The sequence below is a fragment of the Bidens hawaiensis genome, unplaced genomic scaffold (genome assembly GCF_021521415.1).
Source record: "Bidens hawaiensis isolate Kalapana, Puna unplaced genomic scaffold, B.hawaiensis_p1.1 tig00023728_1, whole genome shotgun sequence".
NCBI classification, from domain to species: domain Eukaryota; kingdom Viridiplantae; phylum Streptophyta; class Magnoliopsida; order Asterales; family Asteraceae; genus Bidens; species Bidens hawaiensis.
Genome location: NW_027493730.1, coordinates 280,976 through 293,392, shown reverse-complemented (window position 1 = coordinate 293,392; position 12,417 = coordinate 280,976). Strand labels below are relative to the sequence as shown.

At 36.8% G+C, this 12,417-nt stretch overlaps 1 protein-coding gene and 1 long non-coding RNA gene across 2 annotated transcripts; both read left to right on the top strand.

Moving 5' to 3' along the window:
- Window positions 1-6,456: 6,456 nt before the first annotated feature.
- On the top strand, window positions 6,457-11,204 carry LOC143567960 (uracil phosphoribosyltransferase-like). Its single transcript, XM_077054230.1, has 9 exons — window positions 6,457-6,479; window positions 7,038-7,122; window positions 7,208-7,286; window positions 7,470-7,528; window positions 7,612-7,689; window positions 10,628-10,709; window positions 10,795-10,843; window positions 10,967-11,028; window positions 11,104-11,204. Exons 1-9 carry the CDS (start codon window positions 6,457-6,459, stop codon window positions 11,202-11,204), a joined length of 618 nt encoding a protein of 205 aa, XP_076910345.1.
- Window positions 11,205-11,246: 42 nt separating this feature from the next.
- LOC143567964 (uncharacterized) lies at window positions 11,247-12,347 on the top strand. The gene is made up of 3 exons (XR_013141498.1): window positions 11,247-11,303; window positions 11,987-12,034; window positions 12,113-12,347. It is a non-coding gene; the product is annotated as an uncharacterized LOC143567964 (long non-coding RNA).
- The last annotated feature ends 70 nt before the right edge of the window (window positions 12,348-12,417 follow it).

The following is a 12,417-nucleotide window of genomic DNA, read 5'->3' as shown; positions in this document are numbered from 1 at the left end:
AGTACGTCGCATACAACTATTAAAATAAATAAAAGAAATATTAATTAACTAAACTATTTGAAACTAACAAACAAAACAATTAAGAAAGACAAGTAGTAACAAAGTAAGTCTTAACTCGAGTCGTTCTTAATACGCCTCTAACCGTGTCCCCGGCAACGGCGCCAAAAACTTGATGTGTGAAAATGTATAATATAAATAAAGAACAAATCACAATTAAGCTTTAAATTTATAAAAACGAAAATCCTATAGAAACCACACAAAACCGGCAAGTGTACCGATCATAAATAGTATAGCATCAAGGAAGTCCGAATATCGAACTCAAAGACACGTGAAAACGTTTATGATTAAGAAAACTCTAACCAAGACTTACCAAAATAATATTTATTTAATTTTTAAGATTTTATTTAACTACTTAAATTAATTTAACTAAACGAAAACGTTTGACAAAACACTTTTAGAAAACTTTGATTTAAATTCAATATGTAAAAACGTCTACCTAGGAATGAATCATGTTGACAAAAATAACAAGACAATGGAGTGAAAATATTCAAGACACCGGTTATAAAAGATAACACAACTAAAACTTGTTTAAGAAAGTCAAATTACCTCTCAGTCTCTCTAACAAACTTTAACTTATTTTAGGTGATTTTTAAAGAACAAACCGGAAAAACAATTATTAACGTGTTCAAATATCGACTCTCCTCTCGGTCTCCTCGACACACTATCCTAATGGAGACGAATACTACGCAACCAAGGATAGAGGAACAATTTAACTCAACCCAAATTAAACCAACTAATTGCACATAAACACTCAAACTTGACAAGACAAAAACCCGCTCTCGCGCGGTCTTAATTCTAACAAGTAAAAGCAACGAGACAATATTACTTCTTATCACCTCTCGGTCTCAAAGAAGGTGTATTTTAACTTATTTTAGATGATATATTACCCACTTATCCCTACGGTTGTACTTCCCGCAAATAAACCCAAAACACCAAGTAAAGAGCTTAACAAGCAATCAATTAATCAAAACCGATTCAATTAACTAATGCAAGAGGATTATAAGTAATAACAAATAAAACACAGCCATCACACACAATCTAATTCATGGTTTAGTTAAACTTTACATCAATAATTTAAGTCTTGAACATTAACAATCCATTAAACAAGTTAAAACCATTCAACAATCATCTATCCTAGGTAGAACAAACAAGATTAGCCTAACATTGATTTTGGACAGCCACAAACAATCAAAGTAAACATCATAAACATCAATATAAACATGATAAAACTCATTCAAGATCCAAACTCAATCAATAACAAGTCAATCTATCAATCAATTGCAAAACAATGTAAAACAAAAGACCAAATCAATCAAAGTTAGGGTTCTTGAAAAATAAACAAAGTTTAAGGATGTATACTCAAGGTTTATGGCTGAGATTTGTGAGTGTTTGAAGCCCCTAGCTGCTGCCCCGATGTCCCTCTTTGATTTCCAGCCGCCAAAAAGACCAGCCGCCGCTTCTTTCTTCTTTTCTTTCTTCTTTTTTTCCGGCCGGCTGACTTGCGATCGCAAAGTTAGGGTTTTGAGGTTCTTTTGTGTGATTTCGGGATTAGGGGCTGAATATTGGTTGATTTATTGTGTTATTATCATAATATAATATAATATAATATAATATAATATAATATAATATAATATAAGGCTTTTAATATGTGGGCTTGGGTCGGGCCTTGATTAAACTTTGAAACTTTGACACTTAAACCCTCCAAGTTCTCTTTTTCTCGCCTTTTTTTCCACATCTTTCCATAACCTACACAAAACATTTCAACTTTGTAAAACTTTGCACTTAACCCCCCTAAACTAATATAAATTTGATATTAAATCATTAAAACATTATAAAATTGTAAGGAAATATAAGTGTGTTATTCAACACATCAAACATCCCCACACTTAAGACTTTTTCGTCCCTGAAAAAGATTTTACTGCAGTTGGATCAGAATCGGAAAATCAAAGTCAAATCAAGCATATAGGTTAGATTTTAAAGCTCAGAAAAATGCAAAAACCGCGATCATCGATATTGTTGTCCACCTAAACCCATGCCTTAATCTTTACCGAGACAAATAAGATCCGACAATAATATAACTTAGTGGTTTACACAATTAAGACCCACTTATTTTCTGCTTTTACCGGACCAGACCACCCCAACTTGACTTAAACCTCAAAGTTAGCAGAATTAAAACTTTGTTGCTCAATATTTATGAATAGTTAAGACGATCAAGGGTATTGTTTATCCACCTAAGCTTAAGCATCAAAGTCTACCAAGCAGCCATTAGATATGATTAAGGTTCAATTATTTATAGCTAGTGCTCCCCACAACATGACATACCCCCGTTATCAAGCAATACCCCAAATCCATAACCATAGGTGAGTATGCAAAATTTTATCTGTAGGGCTTACATGTAGCGTGTCCCTTGTGGTCCGTTTCTTAATGGTAATGAGACGCGAGCAAGGGGACCCCACATGACTAACAGCGTGGATGATCAAGTCTGTAGTGTATTTGTACTTTCGTACTGTTGTGATCATGTTTATAGACTTAAAAGGGTTTGCTCTTTGGCTTTATTTTAAATATCCACAACCCCACTTAGGAATTGTGAATACCCAGCTAAATAGATTGCATACAGACCCATGGTCTCCGGACCCGAAGCATCCCATCAATACAAGATTTAAGGTTATAAAACCATACGCCGATGAGGTGTAAAACACTAAACTATCATTTTAAGATTTATATCACAGGCTACACGGCATACTCTAACGTTAAACCTACCCAAGCATCATATGATAACGTATTCAGATTTTTAAAACTCATGATATTTCCAATTTTTCATACCAAAATTTGAGGCTTGAGTATGGCCCGACCTTTCATTGCTTATTTTTCACGGACGAAACGCTTTACCCACAAAAGATTTCCGTTTAAACCGTTTTATCAAATTTGCCCTTTCATTTTCAAGGCTGAGCCTATCGACACATCCCAAGTTAAGTGTGTTTTCTTTTATTTATCTCGTATTATTAGTAGTTTGAAAAACCGATTTCCGAATAAAATCATCATCTCCGACTTTAACGCAAAAGAAACTAAAACAAGGGACATTTTTTCTTTTTTTTTCTTTTTTTTTATTTTATTTTTTTTAAACAAACTTGAACAGCGTACGAAAACGAAAAACAAAAGAAAACTTTTTATTTTTTAAATTTTTTAATTTTAATTTTTTTTAATTTTATTTTATTTTTTATTTTTTTTAAAAATTAAGTAAAATAAATTCTCATCCCCACACTTAGAACGAAATCGTCCTCGATGAGAACAAGGAAAAGAACTAAAATAAAGCTAAAACGTAAAGCATAAAATAAAAACTTTAAAGAACAGAAATTAAAATAGAGAACGGGTTACTCCCCTGGTTTAGATGCAGATTCTTCATTAGTTGTTTATGATTTGAACGAACGACCGTATAGCATTTCATTCGCGGCCGCGACCACGGGTGAACCAGTTCCAAAACGCCACCAGAGCTACCATGCGCATAATAATACCTGTAACAACTCAAACTCTCTCGCATGTAGCGGCGTACAAAACAGAAAACAAAAACATAAGAAATAATCATATTTTTATGTTTTTCGAATTTTTTTTAATTTTTTTGATCTTTTGAAATATTTTTTTTTTTTTTGTATTTTTATTTTTTTATAAATAGAAATAAAACAAATAAAAACATATAATAAAGAGAATCATAATACAAACTCTACAACTCGGGCTGTCTCCCGAGTGATGCATCCATCACGACTAATCCTCGGTGAATGAGTCAAAGTAGAACACCTCGACTGTCTGATCAGTTATCGGCTCTCCAATGTAGTGCTTCAGTCTATGGCCGTTCACCTTAAACTTCCCGCTTCGATCTTGTATCTCAATGGTGCCATACGGGAAAACCTCAGTGACCGTGAACGGTCCCGACCATCGGGATTTCAACTTTCCCGGGAATAACCTCAACCGGGAGTTATACAATAAAACCTTATCCCCACACTTGAACTGCTTATTACCCTTCAGTTTTCTATCATGCAGTTCCCTCGTCCGCTCCTTATACCGAAATGATTGTGCATATGCGTGATCCCGGAGCTCCTCCAACTCGTGCAACTGATGGAAACGTGTACTCTCAGCGACGGATAAATCAAGATTAACCCTCTAAAGGGCCCATGAAGCGCGGTGTTCCAATTCAACAGGAAGATGACATGCCTTCCCATAAATCATCTGAAATGGTGTGGAACCAGTCGGAGTCATGTAGGCTGTACGGAAAGCCCACAGAGCGTCATCTAATTTGTCGGACCAATCCCGACGACTTGAACCAACCGTTTTCTCGAGAATACGTTTAATTCCCCGATTACTCACTTCTACTTGCCCACTGGTCTGTGGGTGGTAGGCGGTCGCAAGCCGGTGGGTGACCCCATAGCGCTGCAACGCCTTCTCCATCTGCGCATTGCAGAAGTGAGTACCTCGATCACTGATCAAGGTCTTCGGGACTCCAAAACGGGAAAACAAACCTTTTAAAAATCTCACTACAACTCGGGCGTCGTTAGTGGGCAATGCTTTGGCCTCGACCCATTTGGAAACGTAATCAACAGCCACAAGAATGTACTTGTTCCCTCTAGACGACGGGAACGGGCCCATAAAATCGATACCCCAAATGTCAAAAACCTCGCATACCTGAATCGCATTTTGGGGCATCTCATTCCGGGACGAGATATTACCAACACGTTGACATCGGTCACAATTTTTAACAAACTCATGTGCGTCTTTGAAAATAGAAGTTTGAGATCTTTTTATTTTTTTATTTGAAACATGTCTCTATCAAGTTTTTACCAAGATGATTAGTTTCCTTCTCAATAGTTGTCATAAGTTAGTCAAGCCTAGAGTGTCAAAATTAAGTCCAGGTGTAGTGGGCGAGGAATAGGGGTAAAATGGGGCACGAACACCGCCCCCGTGGGCGACAAAAGAGGCGAAAATGGGGGTGGGCGAGAAACAGTTTTCGCCCATGCATGCTTTGTTTTTATTATTATTTTAATGTATGTGTGATATATATATATATATGACTATAACACCATTGCAATCATAAAACAAAAACTCATTATTTACTGAGTGGGCGCCACATAATGGAAAACGTCCCATTTTGTAGCCTATCAGTTACACATAGCCTAATATAAACGGTTGTCATAAAAATGTAGTTCTAGAAGTTGTTAAAAAGATCATCATATATATCAATACTATTATATAATAATAATAATAATAATAATAATAATAATAATAATAAATGCTAGTATTATTATTGCTAATATCTTAACATTAATAACATAAAGAAAAAAAACAAGTGAAAAGAAAATCCTTTTTTTCACAGGGTAAAGTTAAAATACAAAGGACAACAAAAATGAGAAGGGTGAGAAGGAATCCAGTCCATTGATCTTAGATTTGAATGGCTGAGATTAATTTAATAAATAAATATTGATGGAAAGGGCATGAAGGTAATTACCCACCTTTGTTGACTTTCTCTAGCCATATGCAAGGCACATGCCAATTCCCCCATCATTTTAAAATGTCCATAACTTTTTCATATGACATTATTTTTTTAAAAAAATCACCATAATAATAAGCGATTTTTTATCTTTAATATGAGTATCATATTGTTATATAAAAAAAAATTAATGAGTTTTTTAATTGTGTTTTTTGTTGTTCATTGTGTCATTGTGTAATATGTTGTTTCCATTGTGTTTTACGTTTCAAGTCATTGTGTTATATATATTCACCATTGTGTCTTACGTTTTAGGTCATTGTGTTATACGTATTCACCATTGTGTCTTACGTTTTAGGTCATTGTGTTATACGTATTCACCATTGTGTCTTACGTTTTAGGTCATTGTGTTATATGTATTCACCATTGTGTTTTACGTTTCAAGTTATTGTGTAACATGTATTAATCATTGTGTTTTATGTATTAGATAATTTGTTGTTATTTTATCATTAGTTTTACATATTATTATTGCACAACGGTGTTATTAGTATTTAAAAAAACATAATGATGAGTTGAAAGACATAATGACGAAAAAACACAATGACGAAAAAACACACAATGGTGTGCGAAAGGACACAATGACGAAAAAGACACAATGATAAGCGAAAAGACACAATGACGAAAAAAGACACAATGATAAGCGAAAATATACAATGATGAAAAAAGACACAATGATAAGCGAAAAGACACAATGGTGTGCGAAAAGACACAATGACAAAAAAAGACACAATGATAAGCGAAAAGACACAATGGTGTGCGAAAAGACACAATAATGAAAAAAGACACAGTGACGAAAAAAAACACAATGATAAGCGAAAAGACACAATGGTTTGCGAAAAGACACAATGATGAAAAATGACACAATGGTAAACGAAAAGACACAATGGTGTGCGAAAAGACACAATGTTGTGCGAAAATACACAATGACGAAAAAAGACACGATGATAATCGAAAAGACACAATGGTGTGCTAAAAGACACAATGGCGAAAAAATGCACAATGATAAGCGAAAATACACAATGGTGTGCGAAAAGACACAATGGTGTGCATTAAGACACAACGACGTGATTTTTGTTTTAAATTTTATATAACAAAAATTATACTCATATTAAAGATAAAAAAACGCTTGTTATTATGATAAAAAACTTTTTTTTTTAAATATCATACGAAAAAATTATAAACGTTATAAAATGATGGAGGTATTAACATGTGTCTTGCCTGGAGAGAGAAGATGTTTACAATTACCTCTATACCCTTTTCTTTTGATCCCCACTTGACACATATCAATTATTTATTTATTTAAGACACCCTTATTTTTGTTACCCTTTGGTGAACCCTTTTCCACAATCTTATCTTTAACCTTCCCCCTTAACACCGTCTTATATCTCTGTTTACCCAAATTAGCCCTAGTTTTGTCCTACACCTCTTTTGTCACTTTTAACAGTTACAGTTTGTATGGTTTAAAAAGCAACTTGCCGTCACAATCCACCACTGAACAGAACAGCCCTGTTTCCGACACCAGAATGCTGGTACTAGTTTACTTCAACTCCCCATCTCATCAAAACTATACTAAACTAAACGATGTCGTTTTAAGTGTTTTTTGATTCTTCGCAGGTTGTTGTGCCCCCTCATCCTTTGATCAAACATTGGCTTTCAGTCCTTAGAAACAAGCAGACACCATCTCCAGTCTTCAGTAATTGTTAACTTTTATAATGTTTTTGCATTTTTGTGTTCTAAGATCTGACATGCAGTTGGATCATGTTTAGTGATTATGCATATATATATGTTTCTAGAATGTGACATGCAATTGGATTTTAATTCAATTTCTTGTTTTTACTTTTGGGATTATTTATATTGTCACTTAATATATATGCAGAGAATGCCATGGCTGAATTGGGAAGGTTGCTTATGTATGAAGCATCTAGAGATTGGCTGGTATGCATCATTCCGTTTAGACTAAACTCAATCTCGTAAATTTCGTGTTAGATTCATATAATTTTTTTTATTTTTTTTTGCAGCCTACAATTAAAGGGGAGATTCAGTCCCCACTCGGGCCTGCTGCGGTAGAATTCATTGATCCACAAGAGCCTGTAGCGGTTAGTATTAATCGTTTTTTTATTAATATATAAGTCAATCAATCAATCATACCCAGTTAAGTCCCACCAACAGCAAAGCTATAAGTAGGGTCTGGGGAGGGTGGGATGTAGGCACACCGCACCTCTATCTAACGGGATAAAAAGGTGGCTTTCAGAGAGACCCTCAGCTCTGTAATACATATGTATAAGGCAATATATAGTAAATGAGATAATAATAAAAATAATAATAATAGTATTAATAATAATAATAATACTAATAATAATAGTAATAATAAAACAATACTAGTAATAATAAAATAATAATAATACTATATGGTGTGTGACCAAAATAAGGTAAATAGAAGTCTTAAGGTGCTCCTTTCTCCATAAAAATCTTTAACTTTAATCCTACTTCTCAAAGAATTCCTATCTCTAACCATGTCCTCGGAGAGGTTTTGGTCTATCAAATCCCGCCTAATCCTCTCTTCCCAAGTCAATTTAGGTCGTCCTCTACCCCTCCTCCCCTCTATAGTTATGTTTTCTACTGATCTAACAGGATTCGTCGAATGTCTTCTCTTCACATGTCCAAACCATCTCAATCTCCACTCTCTTATCTTGTATGATATGTTCGCTACCCCTAATCTCTCTCTCGAACACATCATTTCTTATTCGGTCTAACCTTGTGTGCCCACACATCCATCGTAGCATTCTCATTTCTGCTACCTCCATCTTCCGCACTTGTGCCTTCTTGATGGCCCAGCAATCTGTTCCATATAGCATTGCAGGTCTAACCGCGACCCTATAAAATTTTCCCTTTAGTTTAGTTGGGAAACTCTTGTCGCACAATATACCTATGGCTGCTTTCCATCTACACCATCCTGCCTGGACTCGATGGGTCACGTCACTGTCTAATTCCCCATCGCTCTGAACAAATGATCCTAGATACTTGAACTTCGTGACCTTCGGTACCACTTGCCCTTCAATGGTGATCTGTGTGTCATCATTGTCATTTACCCCCCCAAAATCACAGTGGAGGTACTCCGTCTTAGAGCGACTAATCCTTAAACCTTTTGTCTCTAAGGTTGATCGCCACTCCTCTAACCTCATGTTTAGTTCTTGTTTTGTCTCCACAAGTAACACAATATCGTCTGCGAACATCATGCACCACGGGAGCGTCCCCTGAATCGACTTTGACAACTCATCCAAGACTACTGCAAAAAGAAACGGACTCAACGCTGACCCCTGGTGAAGTCCTACCAATACGGGGAAGAACTCAGTATACCCCATGGGCGCACGCACACTTGTTGCGCTCCTGGTATACATATCCATAATTATCTTTATATATTTCCTCGGTACTCCACTACCCTCCAAGCACTCCCATAGCACCTGTCTTGGCACACTATCGTATGCCTTTTCAAGGTCAATAAGCACCATATGCAGGTGACGTTTCTTCTCCCTATACTTTTCCATCAATCTTCTTATAAGGTGTATTGCCTCTGTGGTGGAACGCCCCGGCATGAACCCAAATTGGTTCACTGTAACCTGGGTTTCCCGTCTAAGTCTAACTTCAATCACTCTTTCCCATAGCTTCATAGTATAACTTAGCAATTTGATTCCTCGGTAGTTACCACAACATTGGGCGTCTCCTTTGTTCTTATAGATAGAAACTAGACGCTGCTCCTCCACTGGTCTGGCATCTTACCAGATTTGAGGATAATATTGAAGAGATTAGTTAACCACATGACTCCTTCCTCTCCTAGACACTTCCACACCTCGATGGGTATGTTGTCTGGGCCAACCGCCTTAGCCCTTCCCATCCTCCTAAGTGCATTCTGGACCTCTTCTCGTGTTATCCGTCGGCAGTAACAGTTATTCGGTTGTTGTCGTTGGGAGGTTGTGTTGTCATGTTCTTCTTGGTAAGCTCTCCCATTGTTAAAAAGATTATGGAAGTAGGTTTGCCATCTTAGCTTGTTGTCCTGCTCCTTGACCAGTACATGTCCATCTGTATCCTTTAGGAACTTCACAGGTCCTAGATCTTGCCTTCTACGCTCCCTAGCTTTGGCAATCTTAAACATAGCATGTTCCCCCCTTTTTGTTTCTAAACTTTCATACATCCATTTATAGGCCGCGTTCTTCGCTTCCGCCACTGCCTTCTTCACCTCTCTCTTGGCCGTTTTGTAGGACTCCCTCAATTCCACTTGCCCCTCCTCATTCGTGCACCTCATAAGCTCCCTAAAACATCTTTGTTTGTCCCTTATCTTGTCTTGTACGACCTCATTCCACCACCAAGACTCCTTATGCCCACCAGCCTTTCCTGTAGTTACCCCGAGAGTCTCCTTTGCTACTTGGATAATGTTTGTCGCCATAGCTTCCCATATATGAGTTGAGTCCTCATTTAGTCTAGCTCGTGTCTGCCTTATGAGTTTATCCCTAAACAGTAGGAGCTTTTCATCCTTCAAGCTTCCCCATCGAATTCTAGGTGTACCTTTCTTCTCTCGAGCAATTAGCTTATTTCTAAAGCCTATATCTGTCACCAGCAGTCGATGTTGCGCCACAACTGTCTCCCCAGGTATGACTTTGCAGTCTTCCACCAACGTCGGTCTCCTTGTCTCATCAAAAGGTAGTCAATATGCATTTCACGTCCGCCATTGCTAAAATTGATCAAATGGGAGTCTTTATTCTTAAAATAAGAATTTAAAATACCTAGGTCGTGTGCCACCGCAAACTCTAGGAGCTCTATTCCGTTCTCATTCCTATCCCCAAAACCAAAACCCCCATGTACGGCTTGAAAACCATCGTTAGCCCTACCAATGTGTCCATTAAAATCACCTCCTATACAAATCCTCTCGCCCCTAGGTATGCCCCCTACCACTGCGTCTAGACAATCCCAAAATTCCCAAAATTAATATATAAGTTAGTTTCATATTTTTTAGGAATAAAATTTAAGTCGCTTTTGTAGGTTGTTCCTATCTTGAGAGCTGGTCTTGCTCTTGCAGAGCATGCATCATCCATCTTACCAGCAATTAAGACATACCACCTAGGTAATTAACATTAATTAATTTTTATTGATGTAGATGTAATTACTTAGTTCTGTTTATTTATTTTTTATTTTTTTGTTGAATTAAGGGGTTAGCAGAAATGAGGAGACACTTCAACCAACAGTATATCTGAACAAGTAAGAAATGGCAACCGATTCTCCTAATTTTTAGAAGCTATTTTGTGCGATAGGAATTTGCCAAAAGTTTACGACATTGCAAAATCTGTTAATATTCTGATATTTTTTTATTTTCTTATGCAGGTTACCTAAAAAGTTTTCTGAAGGAACGCGGGTGTTCATTGTCGATCCTATGCTAGCAACAGGCAAGATTGTTTGCATCTATATAACTGAACTATGCACTTTAAGTTAAATAAATTTTTTTACTGTCATTTCTTTAGGTGGCACGATAATCACAGCCATTGATCTGATTAAGGAGCGCGGAGTTGGCAACCAGAATATCAAAGTGCTACGTATGGAAACAGTTTGTATTCTGTTATAAACAGTTACAACATTTTAACACATATTTCGGGTGTTGCTATTAGGTATGTGCTGTGACCTGCCCCCCAGCGCTAAAAAAACTGAGCGAAAAGTATCCCGGGTACAATATTAATAGAAACCTTCAAACACTGACACTAGATGATAGATATTTATCTTTTGAGATTGATGTTTTTTTATGGAAAATTGGTTTTTATTGGTCCAAACTTTTGACTTTTGGTCATTGCCGGTCCCAACAAACGAATTGGTCACTAATGGTCCCAACTTGGAATGTATTTGTTTCTAATGGCCCGCGGCTAACAGAATCCTAACGCCATTAGTTTCAGGTCGCCGGAAAAACGTTTTGGGCCGGGAAAGACAATTTTTTTACGGAAAACACCACTTGAACACCGCCACCACCACCAATTGACTCACCGTCAAGCAACCACCATCACTTAAGCACCATCAACTGATTCCGACTATGGTCCTAAGGTTCCAGCGACCTCAATAATTGAGGCTTTTACTAGAAAAAAGATACCTAAAGGTACGATACAAAGTTACCATGATGTTTGGGACAAAATTGTTGAGTTTCTGGAAAAAATGTGTGTTTTCCGGCCAAAAACGTTTTTCCGACGACCTGAAACTAACGACGTTAAAGTTCTGTTAGTCGCGGACCGTTAGGAACAAATACGTTAAAATTTGGGACCGTCAGCAACCAATTCGTTAGTTGGGACCAACAGTGACGAAAAGACGATAGTTGAGACTAATAAAAACCAATTTTCCTTTTTTTATTAATCATTTCTTCAGGCTTCATGTGTATGCTGGAGTCATTGATCCAACTCTTACTGACAATGGGTAAGTAATTTCATGAGACAAATATTCAATCGTGTGTTAATGAGTTACTATAAGCTCGTGTTTGAATGACGTGTTCAGAATGATTATCCCGGGGCTCAGAGATGCAGGAGACCGAAGCTTTGGTACATAATACCAGAGGAGGTCTTTGGCAGGACGTGTTGAGTTGATGGTTGTTGAGCGTTTATGTTAGTTTTCGTGTTTTGTTTGTCATGGATTTGGTGAACTTGTGATTCGGGGTATCGAAACTTGCTGGTGTGTGTTTGTTTTTGGTCATTTTAAGAAAAGTAATTTTAGTAAATTGGTTGGAATTTTGACCAATCTATTAAAAAAATGTGTTATTCTTTATCTTTTAACTTTTAAGTAAAAATAAAAAACCAAAGAAC